Source organism: Muscardinus avellanarius, assembly GCF_963383645.1.
Source record: "Muscardinus avellanarius genome assembly, chromosome: 16".
NCBI lineage: Eukaryota > Metazoa > Chordata > Mammalia > Rodentia > Gliridae > Muscardinus > Muscardinus avellanarius.
This window is the reverse complement of record NC_137802.1, coordinates 51321589-51348783: the sequence shown is the minus strand read 5'-3', so window position 1 is coordinate 51348783 and position 27195 is coordinate 51321589. Positions and strand designations below refer to the sequence as shown.

Below are 27195 nucleotides of genomic sequence, written 5' to 3'. Positions count from 1 at the left end.
TATACCGCTAACTTTTTTAAAATTTTATTTTACATTTTGAAACAGGGTTTCACTAAATTGCTGAGGCTGGCCTTGCACCTGCAAATCCTTCTGTCTTAGCCTCCCAAGAACATAAATTACAGGTGTGGGCTACCATGCCTGGCCCCCTATTTTGGTTTTTATTTAGAAACAGTCTCACTAAGTTGCAGAGGGTCTCGCTAAGTTGCCAAGGCTGTCCTTGAACCTGTGATCCTCCTGTCTCAGCCTCCCGAGTACTGGGATTCTAGGTAGGTGCCACTGTGCCCAGAGCTGCAACACCTTTCTTAAGCGGGTGTATTGATCTGAAGCCCATTCTTAAATTCTGGGGCAGACTGTTCAAATGTCATATAGCCATTACTGTCAGAAAGATTGTCCTCGTACCTGACCTTTGTCTTTCATGCTGTGACTTAAGCCCACGCTGAAGCCCCAAACATAGCTGGGGTCAGCCAGGCTCTGTGTAAAAGCCTCCCTGAGCCCCAGACGGTAGAAACGGGCCTCAAATGCTGCTCTGCTTTACTTCCAGCCTCTGAAGGGATGGTCTCAGGCCTTCTGAGCAAATGACAAGGCTCTGCTTTTAACTGCAAAAATAACAACCTTTGCAAAGGTTGCAGCAGAGTCAGGGAGGACCCAGCCTGTGGCCGCATCTGCACGCCTTCACTCTGGGCCAGACTCTGAGTTGGGGGTTGAAGGAGGAGCTGCTTCTGTCTCCCTGGAGTGCCTGTTTCTGCTCTCCTGAGATCCCTATGTGACTGTCAGAAAGGTCCTTGGAATTTGCCGAGTCCTGTCCCCAGCTTGAACCTGGAGCGAGATGCAGGCACCCAGGGCTGGCTTATGCCCTGTTGAGTGCTTAAATAGTTTCCCGGCAGAGATGGCGCACCTTCTGCCTGCCCCGGGCAGAGGTTGGGCTTGGTTTCCAGCCAATCTGGAAAGCAGACAGCAGGCGATGTCCCCTCCCTTCCCCACTGAGAGAGGGCGGCTTTGGGACTGGAGATTAGGGCCGTGGGTGTGCTCTCCGCTCAGGTTAGAGCAGTCACGGGGCATGCCAACCACTATTTCTCTGAGGGCCGTGGCTGGTCTCTTTTCCTTGCTGGGCCTCGGTTTACCCGGCTGTACACTGAGGAGTCTGGCTGGACAAGACAACTGCTGAGGTCTGTTAGAGAGAGACCTGGGACCTCAGAGAGGAACCTGGACTTTTAGCTCTGTGACAGCAGGCGCCAGGTTTTCTGCTGAGTCCTTAGCATGGGGGCTAAATCGATGTTGGTTGAACTGATACATGAACTTGCTTCTCCTCCACGTTCTTCTCTAGTATCTTGGGTGTGTGTCCACTTGGTGGTCACCTGCGTGGGCAGCTGGGGTGATCCATTAGATGCCACTCTGTTGTTTAATCCCTAGGCCCAGCAGACAAAGAGTTCCCCACTTCTCGGGCACTTGATGAGGGCTCCCCTGTGCCAGGAGCAGTGTTTGGGGGTACATTTGATAAAGATCCTGTCCTCAGGGAGCCTACGATGAAATGGGAGAAATAAAATAGAAATACATCATCTGAGTCAGGCTTGGCACATGCCTGTAATTCCAGGACTTGGAATGCTGAGATGGGAGGATCGCAGGTTTGAGGCCAGCCTCAGCAAGTTAGTGAGACCCTCAACAACTTAGTGAGACCTTATTTTAAAATAATAAAGCCGGGTGTGGTGGCGCACACTTGTAATCCTAGCATTCGGGAGACTGAGACAGGAGGATCGCAGTTCTCGGACAGCCTCAGCTACTACTTAGTGAGGCCCTTTGCAACTCAGTGAGACCTTGTTTCAAAATAAAGAATAAAAACATAGGGCTGGGAGTACAGCTTGGAGGTAGAATGCTCCTGGGTTCCATCCCCAGTACCACACACACACACACACACACACACACACACACACACACACACACACAAAAGAATGGGAGTGGAGCGCAGAGGTAGAAGGCCTCTAGGTTCAACCCCCCAGAACCATAAGACAAACAAACAAACAAAACCCAGCAACAACGTATGCACCAACATGTGCATTCGTCTGCTTGCTGTGGGTACCACGGTGGCAGCAAGGACCAGAGAGGGAAGATGGCAAAGCCATGTGTCAGGGCAGGGTGGAGGCTCAGAGGATTGTTGGAGGCTCAGAGGATTGTTGGACAGGTCGTCTAGTAATAATGACCTTGCATTTCCTCATTTGTAACAGGGAGGTAATAGCAGCCCTCCACCTGCCCAGTGCCTCCTGCATCTCAGGTATTTGAGAAGCTTCAGATCCTAACTCATCTAATACCTGTTTTTCAGTTGTAGCCATGGAGGCCCTGGAAGGTTGAGTAATTTTCTTCAGGTCACACAGCTGGTTGGTAGCACATGGAGCGTTGAGACTCAGGTTCACTTCATTTAGTCTTTGCTGATCTTGCTGAGTTTCTGGAAAGCCCGGTGATGTAAAAGAGATTTTTAAAGTTGGTCACTGTAGACACGCCAGGGCCTGAGGCATCTAGTCTGAAAAGACTTGTGAGTAGTGCTGTGCCACGCAGGTGTCTCTGAGGAGGAAGAGCGTCCTAGGCTGGCTGTCTTTCAGGACAGGCCGCTTCCCTGTGCGGACCCTTGAGACCCTTTGGGAGGTGGGTTAGCTGTCCTGGATTCTGGGCCCCTTGGAGTGTAGGGAGAGAGGGAGGGAGGTGCCCGATCCAAGCAAGGAATTCTGCATTTGGAGCTGGGGGGACAGGGTTAAAATCTCAGCTCTGAAGATGAACAATCTGGTGAGCAGAAACACAGCTTTGAGAGCCAGAGACTTGGAAGGGGAATGCACTGCAGGAAACGTAGACGCTGGTTCAATGTAAGGTCCACGATGAGCTGGTGGCCGGCTTGAACATCCATGCTTTTCTCCTTCTTTGCCACTGTCCTGGGCCTCAGTTTCCCCATTGTGAAGGAGGGGGTTGGATGGGAAAGTTCCTATGACAGTTTTCCGATGTTTTGTGTTATGTGATTATTCCCATATGCCCCCAAGTTTTGGAGCTCAGACCAGTGACAGACACTAGACAAGCTGACCCCGCAAGCTGCCAGCTGCTCAGGCCTGGCCGCTGTGGGAAGCAGGGTCATCTAAGGGCCTGGGGTGCTAGGAAGGCCTGAGAATGGGAAAGGCAACAGGCGCCCTTGCCCGGATGGGGATGGTGCTAGCACTGGTCTGAAAGCAGTTTATACACAGATCCTGGAGCCAGAGGTTCGAATCCTGTCTTTGACCCCCCCCCCACCCCCACTGAGCTTTCAGTCTTGGGCAGTTTCCTCATCTGGAAAAGGGTATGAAAAGCATAGTAGAATTGTTTTGAAATAAGATCACGCATGCAGGGTGTTTGACATAGTGTTCAACGCTTATTAGCTTGTGCAGTATCTTTTAATATATATAGGATGGGGAATATGGCCAAACCAAGCCACTCTACTACTTCTCTCTACTCATAGGTTTCCCCACATCAATTCTCTGACACCAATGGAGCATCCTCTGAGTCCGTTCAATTCTGACACTAACCCAAGTTAGAACACAGACCCCTAGCACAGGGGCTCAGTCCCACAAGACTTCTCCCACTTCAGATGCCAATAGCCAATAGCAGGTCCCCAGGCTCCCCACAAGTTCTGTCTGACTTGGCTACAAGTCCCGGGTTCCCACGTCTCCCTTCTTGGGTTCGATTATCTGGTATAGCTCACAGAACCCAAGGAAACAGCATACTTATTATTGCCAGTTTATTACAAAGGGTATTTTATTTTATTTTATTATTATTATTATTTTTTGGTGGTACTGGGGTTCCTGGAAGCCCTTCTACCTCCGGGCTACACTCCCAGACCTATTTTTACATTTTTATTTGGAAACAGGGTCTCCTAAGCCAGCGCGCGCGGCTGGCTTCGAACCTGTGCGATCCTCCTGTTTCTGCCTCCCAAGCGCGGGGATTACAAGCGTGCGCCACCACACCCGGCAACAAAGGGTATTTTAAAGGCTACACGTGAGCAGCCAAGGAATACATAGGTGAGGTTTGGAAGGGTCCTAAGTTTAGGAGCTTCTGTCCCTAAGAAGTTGGAGTGTGGTTCCCTCTTGGCACATGGATGTCCTCTCATTCACCAACCTGGTTCTCTGAACCCTACAGTTTAGGAATTTCATTATGTAGGCATGATCAATTATCAGCTCAATCCTTGACTCCTCTTCTCTTCTCAGGGGATGGGAGGGGTCTATGGTGCTGAAAGTCATTATGGTGACCTGCTCCCCTCTCTGGGTGGCCCATCAAGAATCACCCCCATAAGAATCGCACCATCAGGATGCTCATGCCACCAGGAACTTCCGAGGACCTAGGAACTATGGAAGGTTTTAGGAGGTCTCTGCCAGGAAAAGACCAAAAAGAAAAAATACACTCATTTTATTATAAATCGCCATGTCACAGAATGAAATACTGGGCGACCACACACCTGAGTTCATGGCCAGGCTGTCAACACATCCCTGAGGAGTAGCGAGAGCTAGAGGTCAGATTTAAGTTTTGGCTGCATGGTGACTTAGGGCCAGCGACTTGCCCTCCCTGAACCTCAGCTGTGTCATCTAGAAAACCCTCTCCCATTGTTGTGAGACCCAATGGCAGCGAGTTCAGCATGGACACGAAAGCCATTTTCCTTCTCCTTTCCTTGCAATGTAACTGGGGAAGGGACTGGATTTGGTGTTATTTTGCCAAAAAGCAAAGCAGAAAGTTTAAGATCAGCTGGCACAGAGAGAGGAAGAACTGGGTCCCTGGGATGGATGTGTCTTCCTGCCCCAGAAGAGCCCCCAGCTCCGCAGGCTCTGGGCTCGCCTGCCTTGGGGAGCATTCCAGGAGTGCTGCTTGAGAGGGAGGCGCTGGGCCCTGACCCTGGAGGGGAGGTGTCATGACCACCCTGTGTTTGTTCTGTGGGGCTCTGGAGGATTTGCAGCATTGCTACTGAGGGAGGCGTTGCCCCTAACCTGTTTGTCAGCATCCTCACCCCAGGTTCAGCAGGTTCCACTAATCTTTTCAGTTTTGATCTTCCACGGAGTGAGCCAGGGCTCCTGCTTTGGGCTTGATCACACATTTTCAGAGGGAGAGCTGAGCCATTAGTTTGGGGGTCGGGAGGGCAGGGCAGGGGCAGGGTTAGCCCCAACCCCAGCCTCACAGAACACCCTGGCTCTCTCTCTGGCATGACTGCCTGCCTCCTGGACGAACAGAGGATGGCGATGGCCTCTGTACCCCAAAACACAAAGGGCGACAAAGTCCTGACTCACATCTCCCTTTGCCGCTCTTGCTGAACCAGCAAAGGGGGTTCTAGAACATTCTCATGCCTGTGCCACCCTACCGTGGCCCTGGGCCTCACCCTGTACAGACCCCGTGGCTGCGTGGCTAGAACTAACTCTGCTCATGAGAGCGGGGGTGGGGAGCCCCAGGCCAGGGTCCTCCTTTCTCAGCCCTGGAAACTTCCTTTCTATCCTGGGCTCCGAGGGGCCACCGCAAGACCTTTTCTTCTGGCCTGAATGATTTCTGGCAGTGTGATTAAGCAGTCTCTAAGAATCTCAGCTACGTTCCGGGTCCTCGGAAGAGACCCTGGTTCTGGGCCCTCCTTCTTAGTCAAATACACTGAGAGACGTCACGGGAGAGGGCCCTGCTCAGGTACTGCAGGCAGTAGCTTCTTTCTGGACTTGGCTGAGCTCCTAAGACAGTATCATGGAATATCAAACCCACACGTCAGTCAGACTGATCCAGGGCTTCTCAGTCCTGACTACGGTGAGGTTTTTGGCCTGATCAATCTTCCTGTGCACTCTAGGATGTATGAAGACATCCCTGAAGCTCCAGACCCTCTCCATACCAGTAATACTCTTCCATTGCAGCAACCAAAATTTCCTTAGACATTCTCCAGTGTTCCTGGGAGAGCAAGTAGCCCCTGGCTCAGAATCTCAGAATCTCTGGTGACAGAAGCTGGGAGAGTGGCTGCATTAGGAGTGGAGGGCATGGGTAACTACTGGAAAACGTCCAAGGTGGGCTGGAAAGTGCTGGGTGGTGCACTCTACAAGCAAAAGCTTATTGACAGGACACCTAAGGTTTATACACTTCACTGTATGAGAAATAGGCCGAAAAATCAGTCTTGGTGTCAGGCAGGACTAGATTTGGGGCTTGCTTCTGACCCTACCCTTAAGCCGTGGCTCTATTTCATGTAAAATGGGGATTCTATAGGACCCACTTCTTGGGGCTGCTGCAAAGATCCAAAGAGACAGTGACATACAATACGTAGCCCAGTGCTGGCGTGTGGCAAGGGCTCTGAGGATTGACCTACCATGGTGTTCAGGAGCACTTCCTCTTCCTGTGCCTCAGATTCCTCCTCAACTGCACTTGGTCTCTAAGGTCCCCGAAGTTCTCTTGTCATTGTTACTTTTTCTGGTGGTCTTAGGGGACATTTCTTGCTCAGCTTAAATGTGTTCAAGGCAGTTGATTCTATAGGACCAACAACATTTGCCATTCGAGCCATCCGGAGCCCTGTCGTAGATGAAGCATAAGGAGGATTCAGAGCACTCCATTTAGAAGAAGGGACGTGGAGGGCTACGGTGACCTTGCAAAGCACAGGGCCACCTTTTTTTTTTCTTTACCAAGGCTCCCTGGCAGACCGTTGCAAGTCAGTCCCCATTCTGATTGATACTGGGTGGGGCTGACAGCCTGTGGTGTGAGATCTTTAGGTGAAGAGATGAAGCAGAATTGGGTTGTCAAAAGGGTAGTCTTAAGCAGAACACTGGTTCCTCTGAATCATTCCTTTTGTTAAGGATTAAAAAAAAAAAAAGCCGCCCCAAAAGAAACAACCCACCTTGGGGAGCAAAAGTAACTGGGCTTGTGGGAAACGAATTGGAGTTGGCACCAGGTCAGGAGGGTGGAGAAGGGAGGGAGAGGATGTCCCAACCCCACGAAGGGTGTATAAAAGGCGTCCAGACCGGGGAAGAGCCACAGTCCTCGGCCCAGGCCAACCCAAGCCAAGCCAAGCTCCTGTCTGCACCTGCTCTCGATCTTGCTGCACCATGAGCTGCCGTATGCAGAGCTCCACCACTAGCTACGGAGGTGGCTTCGGAGGCGGCTCTTGCCAGCTGGGCGGGGGCCGCAATTTCTCTTCTTGTTCATCCCGGTTTGTCTCCGGAGGATCAGCTGGAGGCTATGGGGGCGGCATGAGCTGTGGCTTTGGTGGTGGCTTCGGAGGTGGTTTTGGAGGTGGCTTTGGTGGCGGTTTTGGCGGTGGCTTCGGTGACTTCGGCGGTGGCGATGGCGGCCTCCTGTCCGGCAACGAGAAGATCACCATGCAGAACCTCAACGACCGCCTGGCCTCCTACCTGGACAAGGTGCGCGCCCTGGAGCAGGCCAACACCGACCTGGAGGTGAAGATCCGAGACTGGCACCTGAAGCAGAGCCCAGCTAGCCCAGAGAGGGATTATAGTGCCTACTACAAGACCATCGAAGAGCTCCGGGAAAAGGTGAGCCTTCAGCTGCTAAGAAGGGTTCCGAGGCCAGGATGCATGACATCTCAAGGATCTAGGTGTGGGTGGAATCCACCACCCTTTTTGCAGGGGAGAATTCAAATCTTTCTTTTTCTTTCTTTTTTTTTTTTTGTGGGTCTGGGGATAGAGGGGCATTCAACCTCTGATCTATACCCCCTGCCTATTTTTTTTTATTCTTTATTTTTATTGAAACAGGGCCTCACTAAGTAGCTGAGGCTGTCCATGAACCGCCGTCCTCCAGTCTCAGCCTCCCAAATGCTGGGATTATAAGCATGTGCCACCACGCCCGGCTCCAAATTCGAATCTTTCGCCACCAAGTCCTAAATGCATTTTCTCCCATCCTTCATGTTTAGTGATGCTCTAACTCATGTAAACATTTTTCTTTTGGCTTCCTGAACAGTTATGTTGTTAGTGACTTGATCTCTGCAATCTTAACCCATTGGGTTATTTGGAAACAGGCAGTTTTAAAAGCCACTATGAATGGCTAACATCAACACGGAAAGGGAGACATGTTCATTCATCGTTCTGGGAATAACTGTTTATTTTGGAGTGGCTGTACTGACAACTAAGTGGGAGAGAAAGAGGCAGAGGCTTTGGCAGCGCAGAACCTGGATCCCTCGGTGAGGCCTCTTCATCATGCAGTGATGCCAGCCTGTTAGAACAGAAATCTGCCAGCCTGGGCTGAGCCCCAGCTATGCAGGATGGGCTCTAAGTGAACTGGAATATAAAGATATGGACAAAAGATGCAAGTGGATAGGGGTAGTTGCTGGATTTCCCCTATGCTCAGTTGGTAGACCAGATTTTAGGGATGTTACCACAAAATTTATGGAGCTACACTGAGTCCCTCCTAAGGGCTCTCAAGACCGGGACCTAGAAAGGTGGCAGGTCTGAGGCTGGCAGGACAGGACTACCCACAGATGCGCTCAGTGGGATGGTTCCCTTGAAGTGCACCTCCTGCATCTCCACTATCCTGGCCAGAAGGGGATGCTAAAATGACAGAACACACCGGCACAGAGGAGGGGCTGGAGCCTAAGAGAAGTGCTTGGTCGCAGCTCAAGGACAGTTAAAAGGCAGAGTCTTGCCTATGTTTGCTCCCAAATGTGAGGGCTCTCCAAAAGTTCCCTTCTGTATTTTGTAGATCCTGGCAGCCACCATTGACAACAACCGGGTCATCCTGGAGATTGACAATGCCAGGCTGGCTGCAGATGACTTCAGGCTCAAGTGAGTTCATTTCCCCTGTTCTTTTCTCAAGCTGTCTCTCATTTTAGAGAAATGCTCAACTGATCAAGGGCACTGGAGTGCCTGGTATGGAAGCTCTTGGAGAAGAGCAGAGTCCAGTGAAAAGGAAGGGCTGTGTCTTGCTTTTTATTTTTCTAAATCTTTTCTTAATCTTTCAGGTATGAAAATGAGCTGGCCCTGCGCCAGAGCGTGGAGGCCGACATCAACGGCCTGCGCAGGGTGCTGGACGAGCTGACCCTGTCCAAGACTGACTTGGAGATGCAGATTGAGAGCCTGAACGAGGAGCTGGTCTACATGAAGAAGAACCATGAGGAGGTGAGAAGGGGAGGATGGGCTTCCATGGGTCTCAGTCACCGCTGGTGAGACATGGCGGCCCTCTGCTGCAGCCTACAGCCCTCCACTGTGGGACCTAGAAGTGCTTTCCAGAACACACCATGAGCCCTCAGAGCCAAGAAGAGGGAGAAAGAGGAGCATCACGAACATCTTCCTTTCCCATCCTTACAGGAGATGAAGGAGTTTAGCAACCAGGTGGTGGGCCAGGTCAATGTGGAGATGGACGCCACGCCTGGCATTGACTTGACCCGCGTGCTGGCCGAGATGAGGGAGCAGTACGAGGCCATGGCTGAGAAGAACCGCCGGGATGCTGAGGAATGGTTCCAGAGCAAGGTATTGGCCCTCTTACCCACTGGGTAGTGTCAGGAGGATGCAGCCTTTTAGGCCGGGGCTTCCAGTTGGGCCTCTCCAATCCTTTTCTTTCTGCTTAACTTTCAGAGTGCAGAGCTGAACAAGGAGGTGTCTTCCAGCGCTGTCATGATCCAGACCAGCAAGACAGAGATCACGGAGCTCAGGCGTACACTCCAGAGCCTGGAGATCGAGCTGCAGTCCCAGCTGAGCATGGTACCCCTGCTGCCCCTGCCCAGTGGCCGCCGCCTCTAGGTCTCCCTCCGGCCTGCCTTTCCTCCATAACCTCTTCCTTTTGGCCCCACCAGAAAGCCGGGCTGGAGAGCACCTTGGCTGAGACGGAGTGCCGCTACGCCCTGCAGCTGCAGCAGATCCAGGGGCTCATCAGCAGCATCGAGGCCCAGCTGAGCGAGCTCCGCAGTGAGATGGAGTGCCAGAACCAGGAGTACAAGATGCTGCTGGACATAAAGACGCGGCTGGAGCAGGAGATCGCCACCTACCGCAGCCTGCTGGAGGGCCAGGACTCCAAGTAGGTCCTCGGTAGCTTCTCACTGGGCAAAGTGGCCACAGGATCCGCGGATGTGAGAGTGGGCAGGACTGTAGGGGTCAGAGAGGGGACTGTTCTTGTCTGAGCTTAAATAGCTTGGAAGAAGAGCTGGGACCAGAGCTCCCCTCCACTCTCTAATGAGACCGAAGGACCTTTCCCCTAGCAGGCTGCAGGCTCAGTGTTTTTAAACATCCTTTGATTGAACGGGTGGGAATAGGGACATGGAGGGAACATCTCCCACTGGGAAACTGTTAGCTTAGATGCAGCTCAGTCAAAGGAAGCTATTCAGTTGGTGATTTAAGCGCCTCCAGTTCATTTGTGGAGACCAGCTATCTATCCCCCTGCGTTAAGGGGAGGGGTGGAGGTCGGGGTGGGGTGCTGAGTGAATCAGAGGAAGGATAAGGCTTCTGGCAAATGCTTTCAATCTTGGGGCCAAAAATATCTCCTTTGAGGGCTCTCAGACAGACAGATGGACAGGCAAGCACCTGTCCTCACTGCCCTGTTAACAAGTGTCTCTCTCCTCCCTTCCAGGATGACCGGCTTCACCTCCGCTGGAGGTAAGGGCCCAGCTTAATGGGGGCTGGGGTTGGGCCCTGGTGGGGTCTGGGGAGGCAGTGCTGGTTCCTGAGCAAAGGTACGGGACCTGGGTGGAAGTGGTCACTTGCACACTTATTTTCCTTTTAAGATAGATGGCTCTGCCCCATAGAGCCACTGGGCTGTCTTGGAGAAAGCTACCATTGGGGATGATAAAATAGATTCCCCATCAACACACCCCTGACTAATTAGAGTTTGTGAGCTCTCCTGGGGACCCTGGCCTGCCCGAGGCTGGTCTACTCCAGCCTGAGCACATCTCATCTCCTTTTCTCTGTCTCCCAGGAAATGTCAGCAGTACCACTAGTGTCAGTGCCTCAAATCGCCGCATTTCGGACACTGGCCGTCCTTAGATCTTAACTCTGCCTGACCTTCCCCCACTGCCTCCAGCAGCCACAGGAGAGAGCTGATGGGGAGGGGTGGCGGGTGTACAAGCTGTGGGGACCAGGGCCTGCCCCCTGGACCCTGAGCCCCATGTCCTGCTCTTCTCTCCTGGCCAGTTTTTCTCCTCCCCACCTGGCCCCACCCCACCCCACCCCACCCCACCTCACCCCACCCCACCCCACCTACTCTGTTTTCCCAACTTCTCTACTAAAAAAAACCCATGATTCAATAAAGTTTCTTGGCTTTTTGCAAACTTAATTTTGATTCTGGTCTGGTTTTTGAGAGTACCCCTGCTAAGGCTGTGATTTGGGGCCCCAGGTGAGGCGGGAAGGGAGGGGCTGAGAGGCTAGGCGCCCCACGGGTTATGGGCTTCCCATGGAGGGGGATGCAACACACGGAGCCCTGAGCACATGGGTGCCACAATGACACTCAGAGAACACGGCAGCTGCCAAATAATGGTGCCCACAAGGAGGGACAAATGGAACTCATCAGAGACAGCCAGGGAGCCAGGTGGACAAGCCCGACAGAGAGCCAGCAGCAGAGGCAGCATGGGGTTATAGGAGAGTCAGGGTTGGGGAAACGTGGGGGGAAAGGTACAGAGGGCTCTGGGCAGGCTGTGGGGGGCCAGTCAAGGGTTGACTGGGGAGAGGGAGGCCTGGGACAAGCTTTGCCATCCCTGCTTCTTGCACAGAGCACACCTCCTTTCAGGCTGAGGGCTTCATTACGGTGGAGGCATCCAGCCTGCTGCCTTCCCCAGCCTCCCCTAGGTCCTGCAACTCTGAACCACTCAGGGAGCCAGATCACAACTCAGGGAGGGGCCTCACCCTCCCTCCTCTCCACATTTCTAGCTCTCTCCTGCCCCTCTGGGTAGAGTCAAGGCCTCCTCTGGCTCTGCGTGCTCTGGCGCATTGACTTGCCCTCTGGATTCTGGTAGAGATGTCTTCTCTTTACGCTCCACTCTCCCCTTGGGCCATCCTGGATCTCCAGCGAGGACCCTCTGGGCTTCAGACTCACCTGCCGAACTGTGCACAGGGCATCGTCTCCTAACACCTGCACACCACCCTCCCAGTCTGCTTCTTGTTATCCCCGCCCCAGAGGACCTGGAAATCCAAGCAGGAGCCAGCAGTTTCCTTGGTCTCTTTCCTGGCTCATACCTGTCACACATCCATCCCATGGATGTTGTTTTAGCTCTAACACCCTTCCTGGGCCTGCTGCCACAGCCTCTTTGCTGGTCTCCTGGCCTCCAGTTTGACCTTGTCCTTCATCCATGCACCACAGTCCAGCAGGGATGATAAAACTTAGCCTTCCTCTGGCTTAAAGATGGCCTGGTAGCTTCTCTCTGGCCACCAAAGAAAGTCTGGACTCCCTGGTGGCTCGCAGACTGGATGATCTGACCCCTTCCTGCCTCCCTCCAGCCCTGGCTCCTGCACCAACCTTCCCAGCATACCCCGAGGTCTTGCTGCCACCTCAAATTGCTCTTGGTCAAGCAGCCACATGGCTGGCCATCCAGGGGCCCTTGCTCCACGAGCGTCCTCAGCATGAATTTCCTCCTCCTCTTTCTCTCTGCACCTCTATCTTTGTTTTATTGGAGGCTACAAGGTTTTTATTCAAGATCCAGGCTGAGATGGACACCCCTCCTCCCTGGCTCTGGCTGCAGTGGTGCACACTTGAGAGCACACACGCATGTACCCGCCAGCCCCGGCATTGACAGTGTGCTCTGAGGGGCAGGGCTGGCTCTTTCTCACCTTGGGGCTCAGCAGCCTGCTGGAGACAGGGTGGGGGTGGGGGCTGTGCCAGTGCTAATTAAAGGAACAGATGAACTAAGGAACTGGAAATGGCCTCTCTGGTGCCGTTTGAGTTCTGCCATGGGGTTTTAGGCTGGAGGGTAGGTCTTTTCTGAGGCCCCTAGCCAGTCCCCAGCCAGGTCCCCTGTGCTGATGGCCATTAGGGCAACAATGGGGGGGCACAGGGGTCAGTAATCCGGCTCTGGGGTGCATCCTGGCTCTACCACTGCTCCATTTGTCACCCAGTACAAATTCATCTTCCTGGGACTCGCTTCTTCCTCTGCTAAGTGCTACCTCCCCTGCGGGTTTTTAAATTTGAGCACTTAACAGCAGTCCTGGCCACACAGTAAGTGCTCAGTAAACAGTATCTCTGTTCATGACCCTTTCAGCTCCTTTTCCACCCATGAGTTCTTTCGGGGCAGGGATAGCCATCCACATCCTCATTCCTAGCATGTTATAGGGACTGAGTAAATGCACAGGAGGAGGAATGAGGAGTGAATACGTGGAAGCCCCAGGAAATGAAAGGTAAGCACTTGGAGGGCACAGGGAGAAGAGCCCCGACCCCAGAGAGAGAAGGGTGTAGGTCCTCAAGGCTGAGCTGCCCACGACTTGTCCAAGGCGCCCTGATTCCAGGCCTTGCAGGGTTCAGGGCAGTCTCTCTCCCTAAGACCCAGGCCGAGGTCACTTAGGGGCAGCCCTGCCCTCATCCTGAGCAGTACTGGGGACCTCAAGGGGGTGTGAGAGTAGTTTTCTATGTTGAGACATGACCTAGGCTGGATCCTAGGACTGGTGGGGACTCCAGCCTAGGAGCCTTCCACCCACGCCTGAGGGAGGACCCAGAGAACCTCTGTGGCCTTCCTTCTCAGGGGTCTGGGGGAAGCAGGGTGAGGCAGGCTAGATGTTTCTGTCAAAGTCAACCCAGGAGCCTTCCTGGGCTGGGAGAAGGACGGTGCCCCAGCTCTCTGGCCTGGGAGTAGGACAGGCAGGGGTGGGGAATCCTGCCTTTCTGTCCAGGACTCAATCTTTCTATCCCCTTAGTCATCTGCATGGGGCAGCCATTGGAGTGAGGGCAGGTCGATGAGACCTGCTGGGTGGATACTGCCCCTCCCTGGGGGTGGCCCTGCGTGCCCGGCCACCTGAGTTCACGTCCCTGCTTCCTAGGGCTACAGCTGTGCGCAAACAACCCTGTCCCCTCAGTGCCTGACTCATTTCTGTGTCAGCGATGGGGAAGGAACACACGTCCATGCATGAGAAGCCTGGCCGAGAGCGAAGGGGAGACTTTGAGCCTGGTGCCGTGCGCCCCACGAAGCTCATGCTTGTGTTTATTTTATTCATCTCGACACCAATCCCATGAGCTGGCATCGCGGTGCCCTTTTCACCCATAGATCGAGTCCCAGGTAGTGTGAGAGCTGGGATCCGGGATCCCGAGGTGCTCTCTGAGACTCTGGCTGGTCCTTTGCCAGGGGTTGAATGTTCAGCTCCTGACCTCAGTGCTCAGGAGGCAGAGGAATCAACCCCTCTTTCTGGAAGGAGGCGCTCAACACAGCAGGTCTGCACCAAGGTGGTCAAACGCTGTTCTGCTGCTGCTGCTGCTGCTGCTGCTGTGGGCTCCCGGCTCCTCCTCAGCACCAGCCAAAGGCCCCCCCTCCCTGTCCACAAGGCTCCACCCCCAGTACATCTCTGCCCTCCCCATGGGGCTTTCTGTCCCGCTGGGGCCCTGCAGGGGGCAGACTCACGCCAGAAAGCAGGCCAGTGCCTGCTGGGACCCAGGGCAGAGGGCCTAGACCTGTTCCTCCCTAGCCAGGTCCCAACAGGAGGCCCTGTCTGTCCCCCGCATTGAGCAGGGCGGCTGGCCACTTGGAGAGGTGTGGCCCAGGGCTGAGTTCCAGGCCTGAGACCCCTTTGATGCCTATGGCTCCTCGCTTCAGGTAGCAGCTTTGAGGACCCTTGAAGATGCAGAGTATGAGATGGGGGTGCATGGGCTGTCCTGGCAAGGGCCTTGTGCTGGACCTCAGACCTCAGGACATAAGCCTGTGGGAAGACCAGAAGCAATGTCTTGCAGGGCTGTGGTGGATGGAAGGGGTGTGATGAGGAACTGCTCCAGTGTCCCCCATGCCATTGCTGGGGCCCATCCCTCCTCCCTGCCTGGGTCCCTGTGTCTCAGGAGCTCTGGGGGCCCGTGTCCCTTCGGATGCTATTCCAAGGGTTATTAGTGGCTGGGACAGAGCAGGGAACATGGGGGTACATCCATTTGAGCAGCTCCTGGGGGCCGTGGGGAAGCTGTTCACACTCTACCCCATGCCGGGAAGGTTCGGAGGAGATAGGTCGTACTACTGAGGCTCATCCAGGCACCTGGTAGGGGTAGTATCTGAGAGAGTTGGCAATCACTGACGATCACTCTTTGGTCTATTTTTATATCCAGTCTTAATAACCCTGTGGTTTTTTTCATCCAAGCATCTCAGAGCAGCTTGAAAGTAAAACCCATGGCATACAGCGTGGCTAATGACAGCCTAGAGCCCACGACCTGGCCCCAGAAATGCTGTTGTTAGCAGTAAGGGTGTTAGATCCACGGCACGGCAGCCCCAGTAAATGCGGACTATGGAATCCAATCAAACAGGGTGTTTGGGGGAATTCACTTTATGGTTCAGTTAAGTGATACTTGAGTTGAGGGGGACGCGGGACATTGAGATACTGGTTCCCAGTGGGCCTGACCATACGTCTCCCACAAACCACAGGTGTTCTAAGCACATGGGGAGAGAAAGGATGCTCAGGAATTCTCCAGACCATAAAAACTGGGTGGGGGGAGTTAGGGCCTCTGTATCCATGTGAGAAGCCCTGGACTCTTCTAGATGGGAGCCGTCGGCCAGTGCGTCTGTGCAGGAAGAGCCGGCAGCTGCAGGATAGTGAGCCCTGGGGTTTGGTGGTAAGAGCGTGGCCGCGAGGTGACGGGAGAGGTAAGCTTCAGACGGGGACAGGGTGGCTTTCGGTGTCTTCTCCACGGCAAGGGTCATTTGGAGCAGAATTATGAAGCTCTGGGCAATTGCCAAGACCACCCTCCAGGGGAAAGAAAATATATTTTTGTATTCTGGGGGAGATGAATTTTCTAGAGCAATTCTGGTCCCTGGGACAGTGGGAGTTTTAAGGCCTTAATCAGGGTAAGGTCGACCCACTGGGGATTTGGGACCATGCTGGGGAGCTGGGTGCCCATGGGCCTCGTCCGGTAAGAGTTACCTCTAGAAGCTAAGGAGGAGCTGCTGTTGAGGGCCATGACCACCCTCATCAGCCCTCCTGAAGATCTCTGGGGAGGAGCAGCCGGGGAGGGAGGGAGAGGAAGGCCTCTTTTGTTACTTAGTACGTGTTCAGACAGTCCTGAGCCTATGGGGCCTGGTGACAGTGGCGGGGAGCAGAGGTATGGGACACCTGGGGAAGTGGGAAATGGAGCAAAGAGAGACTTGCGAAATCCTGCCCGGGGAAGGTCTGAGTCACCTTGCTGAATGCAGCCGGGATCAGGACGGAATGTCGCTGAGGTGCTGGGACAGGGTGAGGATAGCTCAGTCCTTGTACCTCTGAGTACTGCTCCCTTAGCCTGGAGAGGCAAAAATGGCAGCTGTTGAGAGGAGGGCTAGGGGAACCCAAAGGTACCATCTTCAAGGGAAGCCTGATGTACCTGTTCCAGTGTCAGCCAGTCATGGCGACAGGCCATCAGGGGAAGGGAGAAGGAGCAGCTACATACTTCTTCCTCACTGGGGTCACTCAGTTAAGCAGGCATTGCAGATAGACAATCAGGAACGTTTTAGTATGAGTATGCCCCAAATATGAAATATGAAATATTTTTATTTGTGAATCAAAATGAAGAATAAGAGCCGAGTGTGGCAGCCCACACTTGTAATGCCTCAAGCTACTTAGTGAGGCCCTTTGAAACTCAGTGAGACCCTATTTCAAAATAAAGTATAAAAAATAGGGCTAGGGGTGTAGCTTGGAGGTGGAATGCCCCTGGGTTCTAGCCCCAGTACCGAAAAAAAAAAAAAAAAAAAGAATAAAATTTTGGGCTGGGGATATAGCTCGGAGGTAGGACGCCCGTGGGTTCAGTCCCTACTACTGCAAACAAAACAAAACAATAAACTGAATAAGACCTTTCCTGGGTATTTTGAAAAAATTAAGTGGGTGGTGAGAAATGTCTTAATTGTAAGTCTTCTTTTCTTCCTATAATGCCCTCTTCAACTTTGTGTGCCTGACGCTGCATGTCTGTACTAGAATAAGCCACAAGCCCGCAGTAGATTTGGCAGGAGCTTTGCATGTGGTGTTTTGACACAGAATATATAGTAACTAGGCTTTTCAGGGGAGGTGCTGGGAACACCAGGTGCTTCTTTGTGGCTTGAGCAAATTCTCTCTTATAAGGAAAGAGTACTCACGTGAGGAGGAAGTGAGGGGGAAATGAGGGTCAGTTGTGGGTCTCCCCATTTTCTGAGCGGGGTCTGATGAGGTTAGGATACGGGACCTGCATTTCTTAGGTGTTGCATAGGATGGGGCACTCTCCAGGATCTGTGTATAGACCTCGAGTTTGGAGTAGATGATGTGAGAAAACCAGAAAGATGAGACCTGGACCAGAAGCCACTGGCCTTCTCGAGTGACCTGTGCCCACGGGTGCCTGCTGGTAGGTGGCCCGGCTGCCCTGTGGCTGCTGTCTAGTGTGCTTCCTTGCCCGCCTTTGGGGTCCCGAGGTGGTGATGGCCGGCCAGTCCTGACTAAAGCCCAGAGAAGCATGGGAAGGGAGACCCTGCTTGAGAACTAATTTCTGTCCTGTGACAGGCCACGTCTAGTGCCTCTGTATCAAGGACCTGCTCAGAGCTGGGAAGAAGGGGACTCAGGCTTGGTATCTTGGCTTTTGTAAAAGAGTCTTTTTTGAGGGTGGAGATTTCTTTACAACAATGAAGTGGCTACATCCTTTCCCCCCCCACCCCCCCAGTACTGGGAATAGGATGGAATCCAGGGGCATTTTACCTCTGAGCTACACCCCAGATCTATTTTTTATTATTTATTTTGAAACAGGGTCTCACTGAGTTGCAAAGGGCCTCACTAAGGAGTTGAGACTGGCTGCGAACTGTGATCCTCCTATCTCAGCCTCCCAAATGCCGGGATTACAAGCGTGCGCCACCACGCCTGGTTTATCCTCAACATTTGATCAAAATGGACATGGGAAAAGCCAAATTTTTTTTGGTCAGTTCCTTTAACAGCATCTTCTCCCCCCACCCGCAACCAACTAAAGCCTGGGATCATGGTGGAGAGAGAGCATCCATCCTCTGGCTGGTACTTGTGCCTGCAGGTTTTTGGAAACTCTTAGAGTAAAGGTCACAGGCCAGATAGAGCATCATGGATGGCTAAACCCCTAGGCACAGTCCTAGCCATTGCCTCCGTGGGCAGTTTTTTTTTTTTTTTTTTTGGATAGCCAGGTTAGGCTGTAGAAATCATTAAACCAGGGCAAGTGGTACACGTGTGTCCTAGAAACAGTGTTCAACTGCCGCTCAGACTATATGGATTCTCAGAGTAGTTTTTATTCCTTAAGTCTATGAAGTGATTTCCAGCTTATCAGGCACCTCTTTAACTTGGTTCTCACTGTCCCGTGACTGTGGCCTGAGCTCCATCCACCTGTTGGAAGGCTGAGGCTCACAGGGAGTGAGCAGTTTGGACTTAGCAAGGTCCAGGCGCGGGGCCCTTGCCCTTGTTGTCTAGCCCTGGGTTCTTTAAGTTCCTTCCAACACAAAGTGATGCCTCTGGCTCAGTTGGTCAGAGATGTCTTTTCAACTCGGATATGCTGCCGTGTCTGCTCAGTGTCCAGTGACCTTGGAGGTGGGTGGATGCTGCCTCTGTCCATGGGGGAGAAGGCTGGGAAGAGGCCTGCAGCATGGTTCTTGTGGTGGCAAAGGGAGACCCTGAGGTCCATGGGTTCAAGCACATGATGTGCTTGGATGCCCTTCTTAGCTGCTCTTTGTCCTGTAGAACAGCAACAAGGAAGGGACAGGGACTGAGTGGGTGGTGAATAAGTCGCATCCGGGCTCCATGGGTTCTACTGGGGTGCCTGATCCTTTCTTGTCTGAGATGGATGGACCTCCAGCTCATTGTCCAGGTTCTTCTTTGTTCAGACTGGAATTCTGTGGACAGTGTAGTGGGGGCTCATGCTGGGAGTCTGGGAATAGCTGGGCCTAGAGGACAGTTTTCCTGACCCTGAGACCAATGGACTTTTGATTGATGATAGAAAGAATGGTCTCTTAGCCAGGTGTGGTGGCGCATGCTAGTAATTCCAGTACTTGGGAGTCTGAGACAGGAGAATCACAGGTTTGAGGACAGCCTCAGCAAGTAGTGGGACTCTCATCAGATTAGCAAGACCCTGTTTCCAAAGTGGGGGGGGGGAGTAAAACAGGCCTGAGGGTGTAACTTAGAGGTAGAAGTCTCCTGGGTTCAATCCCCAGTGCCACAACAACAACAACAACAACAACAACAACAACAACAACAACAAGAAGGAAAGAAAAAAAAAGAAAGAAAAAAAGAAAGAAAGAAAGAAAGAAAAAAAAGGAAACCAGGTGTGGTGGTACATGCTTGTAGCCCCAGCATTTGGGAGGCTGAGACAGGAGGATTATGGTTCGTGGCCACCCTCAACTACTTAGTGAGGCCCTTTGCAACTCAGTGAGATCCTGTTTAAAAATGAGGTATAAAAAATAGAAGTGGGGGTGTAGCTTGGAGGTAGACTGTCTCTGGGTTCCATCCCCAGTACTGCAAAAAAAGAAAAAGAAAAGAGAAAAAAAGAAAAAAAAAAAGAAAGAGGCCGGGCGTGGTGGCACACTCTTGTAATCCCCGCTCTTGGGAGGCTGAGACAGGAGGATCACACAGGTTCGAAGCCAGCCTTAGCTACTTAGTGAAGCTCTCAGCAACTTAGTGAGACCCTGTTTCCAAATAAAATAGAAAATGGGTGGTCTGGGAGTATAGCCCAGAGGTAGAAAGCCTCTGGGTTCCACCCCCAGTACAACCAAAAAAAAAAAAAAGTTAAAAAAAGAAAGAAAGAGAGAAAGGAAGGAAAGATCTCAGAAGGATTCTTTTATGAGGGCATATCTGATGAATGGATACTCCCAGTTTACTCAGCTCAGAATGATGGATTTTCTCTAGGGCTAGGTGACCGCTGTGGGGCCTGGGCCCCAAGAGCTGCCTCAGGAGGTGACTGCCCTGTGAGTCTGGTTCTCCCCTCTGATGTAGATTGAGCATTTGTTCCTGTGGCCCTCACTCCTAGTAGGGGTCCAAGTTGCTGGAGTGGGAGAGGGCAGAGGAATTCCTTCCTCCAATCCCCTCTATACTCCCTCCGGGAGATGGCCATGCAGCCTACAATAGAGGTAAGGCTGGGGAATGAAGTGGCTGAAAGACCATCTCCTTTGACTAGCCTGCCATCTGCTCCAGGAAGATTCACAGCTTTCCTTACAGCTCTGGGGACAGATACCTCTCTGGCCTTTGGTGGCCTTCTTGATGCCCGAGAGAGTGACAAGAACACTGGAACAGCAGACACCTGCATATTCAGTTGCCCTGGAAGAAATTGAAAAGTCACAGTGCAGGGATTGAAAAAAAAAATAGTGTCAAAACTCCAGATGGCCACCAGGCAGAGACCCTAAACAGAGAAGAGCTGTGCGAGGGATGGCCTCGGAGTCCACTTGTAGGACATGTGCTCTGTGTCACGAACAAGTTAATTTGGGGCCCAGGACTTGCCTGGGTGGGCTCAACAGAGACATCTGACTCTGGGTTAGTTCTCCTAGAAAACAAAGTGTGGGGCTTAGGGGAACCAGGACAGGGTCCCAGTCTGTTCTGATAGTCCAGGGGTCTCAACTAGGGGCAATTTTGTCACTCTCTTCTTTCCAGGGGACATTGGCAATGTCTAGATGTTTTCAGTTGTCACAACCGGGGCAAGGAGTTGCTGCTGCATCCGGTGGAGGAGACTAGGAAGACTGCCATCTGCGTTAGGATGTGCAGGACAGCCCCAGCCAGCACGGAATTACCCTGCCCACAGAGTCAACAAAGGCAAGGTCGAGAAGCCCAGAGCTAGGGCAGTCCTGGGCCCTGCCAGGAGAGCTGGGGACACGGGGCAGCTACGAGGAAGCTGTTGCTGAGGCCGTTGGGGCTTTGGGGGGGCTGGCACCCCTGATCCTACCTCCAGGAGGGGTTATGGGGAGCACGGTCCCAGGAGACCATCAGCAGCTACTCTTGGACATTTTATCTGGGTGTCCCCTGCACTGGGTGAGGTGTGTTCCCCACAGCCATTCCTCCTTCAATAATTTCAAAGAGAAGCTTATAAATCATTTAAAGAGGTTGGCAAATTATAACCTCAGAAGCACATAAATCTCTCTATAAACGCCAGCCTTGCAAACCAAGTCTGTGAGAGAGGAATGAGCAGGTACCCCAAGCCTTGGGAAAGTCCGCCTCTTAAGATGGAAAGATGGGGTTTATCTTTGGTTCTTAATTCCCAGGGTCTTCTCTTTGGGCTTGTTTAACTTGCATTTGGTTCTGTTCTTTTTATTCCTTCTCGGTTCAGGGAGCCCGCCACTGGCCAGCTTCAGGACTTGTTCAGGGACCTAGGGAGTATGAGGGACGAGATTCAGAAAGCTACAAAGGAAACTGCCCTCCAGCCTCACCCATGGACCAAGCACACGGAATCCTCAGTGGAAGAGACTCTCCAGTGATGGGTTCATGGATTGGCTGAGGGATTGGTGGCGGGGTACGCCTTTCCACTACTGCCACTGTGCTGTGCTCGGTGGACAGATGGACCTCAGCAGCCCCATCAAAGCACTCACACCTGGGACCCTTGCTGTCTCACCACCAACCATCACCAATGACTGTCCCCTTAGCCTGGCATGGTGACAAACACTTGTGACCCTAGTATTTGGGAGGCTGAGACAGGAGGATTGCAGGTTTGCAGGCAGCCTCAGCAACTTAGCAAGGTCCTTGTTTCAAAATAAGAAATAAAATAGGGCTGAGGGTATAGCTCAGAGGCAGAATGTCCCTGGGTTCAACCCCCAGTACCACAAAAACAAAACAAGCAAAACAAAACCCCCCAACTACAGCTGTCTTCTTAGCCTAGCCAACACTTACGCAGTACCCCATGACTTTTCAAAATACTTTTATTTTTTTCGTCTTCTTCGATCTTCCTCCTGTTTTCATGAAGCAGGCAGGACAGGGTGACAATCTCTACTTTTCCAATGGAGGTCACTGAGAAGCCCAGAGGAGATGTGATGTGCTCACCATCACAGGGAAAATTATCAGCAGAGCCAGGATTTGAACCTCAGTTTCCTGTCCCTAAATTCTGGAAACCAGACTTGACCTCAGTTGTATGGGGGAGCCATGGGACGAGGGCATGGGATTTGGGGTCTGAACGCCCTGGTTTCAGATCTGAGCTCTGCCACTTGTTTCTTGATCGCCTTGAGCAATTTTTTAGCCATTGTGAGACTCAGTTTCCACACTGGTAGAATGAAGTTAGTACCAGTCACCCTCCAGGATTGCTATGAGGTTTAAATGAGAGAGTTACGAGCCGGCTCCTCATGGGTATGCCACCAATTTTAGTTCCCTTTGCTTCCTTTTCACTCCTTGTGGCCCAGACACAGATGAAAAGGGTGGGGGTAGTGGGTGGGGGTGACAAATGGACACATCGGGCCCTTCCCAGGAAAGGCAAGAATCAAATGTCATGTGAGGGGCCACTCCCGGTTTATGGGACTTGGTGCACAGACTCTTTGAAGAGGCAATAAAATTCATAGCCGGCTAAGAGATGACAACAACTGAGAGTCCTGACTTAGCAAACCAAATTCAACATTTTTTTTTTTTTTACAAGGCAAGGAATTTTGAATGGGTAGGAAAAATCATGTTCTTATGAGATTAACTTTCTGGGTTAGGAAAAGGCTTTCCCAAGAGCAAAAGATGTGTAACACGCCAACACCCCATGGAGAGTGTATATAAACATTCCAGAGAGGCCTTGAGAATCCAGAACCTGAGCTCCGTGCTAAACTGCAACCTTCCTCTACTAGCATCATGGCCACCCAGCTCTGCACTCCCGCCTTCTCCACTGGGTCTTTCAAGAACCTCTGTGGCACCGCAGGCGGCCTCTCTCGGGTGTCCTCCATCCGCTCTGTGGGCTCCTGCAGGGTCTCTGGTCTTGCCGGTGCTTCGGGATCCATCTCTTCCTGTAGAATGGGCTTCCCTGGCCTAGGGAATTGTTTGCCTGGCTCCTACCTCTCAGCTGGGTGCCACCCCTCTGGCTTTGTTGGGAGCGGGGGCTGGTTCTGCGAGGGCTCCTTCAATGGCAACGAGAAGGAGACCATGCAGCTCCTCAACGACCGCCTGGCCAACTACCTGGAGAAGGTGCGACAGCTGGAGAGGGAGAACGCGGAGCTGGAGGCCCGCATCCGGGAGTGGTACGAGTGTCAGATCCCATACATCTGCCCCGACTACCAGTCCTACTTCAAGACCATCGAGGAATTCCAGCAGAAGGTAATAGGGACCTGGCCCCTCTCCGGCTGAGCAGTACAACTCCTAGGGGGAGCCTGTCTCCTCCCAAGGCCTTCCCACCCCTCACTGTAGCTCACAGGGAATTCTAGAAGGCGCCTTGGTTTCCTTGGGGAGGGACCCAGGCTTCCCTACAGGTCTCTTGCTTTATACTTTTGGGAGCCATTCCTCCCTGTCTCCTGTAGGAAAGGAAGGAACATGTTCTGAGCCCCTACTGGGTACAGCACCCTGCTCAACATTTTCCCATCTATTTGTTTGTTTATCCTTCACCTTGGAGAGATGGGTATTACTGGGCCTACTTAATAGATAAGGAGGTTGAATTCTGAAATTCAGTAACTTGCCCAGGATCACTCTGAATGTTGGATACAAAGCCTGGACCTGGGTCTGTATCATGCTGGAGGCGGGGTGATGCCAGGACTGATGGGCACGATGTCCTCGCGTCGCCCCTCCTGGGGCCAGTGCTCCCTCCACACCCAGACTCCAGGCTCAGGGGAGGAAGCATGAGGGCGCTGCTGGACTTAGAGGCATGGCCTGTGTGAGCCAGCGTGCCTCCCTGTGCTGCTGGGCCTTCCTCACCTCACGGGAAGCCTCCTGTTTCCCAGATCCTGCTGACCAAGTCTGAGAATGCCAGGCTGATCTTGCAGATCGACAATGCCAAGCTAGCGGCCGACGACTTCCGGACCAAGTGAGTAGTCCTGCCAGGGGAGGTGCGCAGTGCTGCTGTCCGGCCTCTGCCTTCTGTCCTTGGGAGCTGGTGAGGTGTGAACCAAGGCACAGCAGGCTAAATAGGGCAGAGCAAGCACAGGCCCTGGCTCTCTCCTGGGGCAAGGCAAAGGACCGCCACATTCCCGACCTCAAGTCAGCTACTGCAGCTGGGCAGCAGGGCACAGGGCCCTGCCTCTGCGTGGCTTCCCTGGCAGCCAACTTAGCAGGGCTGTGTGTGCAGGTATGAGACGGAGCTGTCCCTGCGGCAGCTGGTGGAGGCTGACATCAACAGCCTGCGCAGGATCCTGGATGAGCTGACCCTGTGCAAGTCTGACCTGGAGGCCCAGGTGGAGTCCCTGAAGGAGGAGCTGCTCTGCCTCAAAAAGAACCATGAGGAGGTGAGGCCGGCGCCCCCTGACCCCCAGCGCTCCCATCCAGCCAAGGAGCCGCTGCCAGCCCTTGGGTCTACTGTGTGCCAGGAGCTAGACGAAGCCCCTTGCATTTCATCCTCACTATATAATCCTGACTATTGGGCTAGGCTATTACAAACTCCGTTTCACAGATGAGAACACTGAGGCATAAGAGTTTAAGTCACACACCTAAGGTGACACAGAGTCCACACGCTTGCCCACAACACTAAATCTCCACTGGGGCCACATGAAAACAGTTCTGAGTGTCTGACCTTTGTATCGTCTCACTCAAATCTCCCTAGTCCCAGGAGGAAGTAGGCATGCGCCCACAGGGAGCTAAAGTACAGAGCTGGAGGGAAGCAAGTGTGAGCCCAGCTCAGCTGAACTCCCCAGCCAGCGTCCTTTTAACAACCCATGCAATCCTGCTTCCTCGCGACAGGAAGTCAACGCACTCCGTTGCCAGCTTGGGGACCGACTGAATGTGGAGGTGGATGCTGCCCCGCCGGTGGATCTCAACAAGATACTGGATGATATGAGATGTCAGTATGAGGCCCTGGTGGACAACAACCGCAGAGATGTGGAGGCCTGGTTCAACACCCAGGTGGGGCTGCGGTGGCCCAGGACTGCTGGCTCCTTGGGTGGGGTCCTTCAGTAAAGTAGCTTCACTTGGTCTGACCATGGCATCATCTTATGCCTTGCAGACAGAGGAGCTAAACCAGCAGGTGGTGTCCAGCTCGGAGCAGCTGCAGTGCTGCCAGACGGAGATCATCGAGCTGCGACGCACGGTCAACGCCCTGGAGATTGAGCTGCAGGCCCAGCACAGCATGGTGGGTGGCCTCTGTCTGAGTGACCCATGGGAGGCTCCCCAACCCACCAGCCTCAGTACAGGGTGCTCATGGGGCTTGACACAAGCTATGGGCAGATAGGTATACAGGGTGTTTGGGGTGGGATTCCTTCCCCCTGGTAGCTCTTCCTTGTTCCTATTGCAGCGGAATTCCCTGGAATCCACCCTGGCAGAGACGGAGGCCCGCTACAGCTCGCAGCTGGGCCAGATGCAGTGCATGATCACCAACGTGGAGGCCCAGTTGGCTGAGATCCGCTGTGACCTGGAGCGGCAGAATCAGGAGTACCAGGTGCTGCTGGATGTCAAGGCCCGGCTGGAGTCAGAGATCGCCACCTACCGCCGCCTGCTGGAGAGCGAAGACTGCAAGTGAGTGGCCCCTGGGTCCCGAGAGCCAGCCTGGAGGAAGGGTCCACCATCAATGCCAAGTGAAGGGTCAGTCTCCGAAGGAGCTGTGGCAAAGACCAAGGGGATGAAGCCAGAGCCATTGGAGGCTGCTTTATGTCCTGCCCAGGGGAGATAAGCTAACCCAATCCCCTAGCCCTCAACTCCTTGAACCATCATTTTTGTCTGGGAGTTTTTAGTCTCTTTTGCAGTCTTATTCTTCTATCTTTGGGGATTTCAGGGGGCACTGGCATAGTCCAAGGCCACTCTGACCATCCACCCATCTCATTTGGTCCCCTAAATCTGTTGAACATGACTCCCAGTCCCATGTCCCAAGTCAAGCACACCTACATGATTTAATTTCCTCAGGCTTCCTGCTCACCCTTGTGCCACGGAATGCAAGCCCACCGTGAGAGTTCCCTGCGCACCATCACTGAGGACATAAGGGATGGGAAGGTCATCTCCTCCAGGGAGCACGTGCTGCCCCGCCCGCTGTGACCGCCACCATAGGCCCACGGGGTGGGGCCCTGGCCCAAGGAGCCAGGATGCCTCAGAGCCTCCCTGCAGCCGAAAGACTCCACCTTTCTCTAGAGGGGTCCTCCGCTTAGAAGGTTTTTCTACCAAAATTCTTCTTGTATTGTTTCTGGGCTTAACTGTGCTTTTTGCTTCATGGAATTCAGGCTCCTCTGGAAATAATGTACCTAATAAACTGTGTTCTCTTGGCTCAGCAAACCTGACCGACTCTGGCTGATTCTGTTGCTTCTCATGGGGTTTGATAGCAGGGGTGTTTGAGCAGGGATGGCAGAAAGTGGTGAGGTTTAGTTTCAGTTTGTTTTCTCTGGCTCTCAGTGGTAGGAAAAGACAGAGTGATTTAAATTATTTGATAACACAGCTGCCTCAGCCTCTGCTAGGTGAGAACAGACATAGCTTCCAGCTCGCCTTGACTGTTGGCACCCACCTTAGGGGGGCCAAGAAGAGGCGATGACTTCCGTGCTAGTCCGCCTTAGCAGCCCTGCCTGGACCAGGTGACTAGTCTTTTCTTTCCAGCTTCTCTTCCCTTGCCCAGGACCTGTCACCTACTGCCTGACACTGGGGACAGTTCAGGAGAGGGGGGTCCTAGGACCAATAGGAAGCTCCAAACTCTAGGAATCCAGGCAGAGTCAACCACACCAGGGAGGGGAGTTGGGGTGAGCTGGGAGGTGAAGGCAGAGGGTCAGGTGGACTTGGGGTCCTAACATGGGGATGTGGGAAGGGAAGGGTGGCAGGGACAGTGGGGTGCAGGGGAGGGGACAGCCAGCTCTTGAGGTGGAGCAGAGCTCAGGCTGCCTAGACTGTACTGGCGGGTCTGGGCATGGGGCTTAAGCAGGCTTAGGCATGCTCATCAGAGATCGTGCTGTGTGGAGGTCTCAGGCTGGGTCTATTGGCCCCTTTCCTCATTTTTCAGTAGAGAACACGGGTCTCAAGAGGGCAGTAACTTGCCCCAGGCGCTGAGTGACAGAGACCTGGTCATTATCCAGCTATTCTGGGCTCTGTTTCTGGGCTCTTATTTGAGGCCAAGATCTTCATGAGAATAAAA

The 27195-nt window shown here is 53.1% G+C and overlaps 2 protein-coding genes across 2 annotated transcripts in view; both read left to right on the top strand.

Annotated features, from left to right (window-relative positions):
• The window catches only part of LOC308275711 (uncharacterized protein), a gene marked incomplete at both ends in the record, with an annotated part of 74392 nt that extends 64413 nt beyond the window's left edge, over nt 1-9979 (top strand). Inside the window, 7 exon segments of the mRNA XM_080714063.1 lie at nt 6970-7005; nt 7008-7502; nt 8665-8747; nt 8924-9080; nt 9270-9431; nt 9537-9662; nt 9755-9979. Coding sequence (XP_080570189.1) covers nt 6970-7005; nt 7008-7502; nt 8665-8747; nt 8924-9080; nt 9270-9431; nt 9537-9662; nt 9755-9979 — 1284 coding nt within the window.
• A 12826-nt stretch (nt 9980-22805) lies between these two features.
• Nucleotides 22806-26064, top strand: KRT36 (keratin 36; the record flags this gene model as incomplete). The annotated part of the gene is made up of 7 exons (XM_080713793.1): nt 22806-23264; nt 23882-23964; nt 24226-24382; nt 24834-24995; nt 25096-25221; nt 25384-25604; nt 25989-26064. 7 exons carry the CDS (start codon nt 22806-22808, stop codon nt 26062-26064), a joined length of 1284 nt encoding a protein of 427 aa, XP_080569919.1.
• Nucleotides 26065-27195: the final 1131 nt, after the last annotated feature.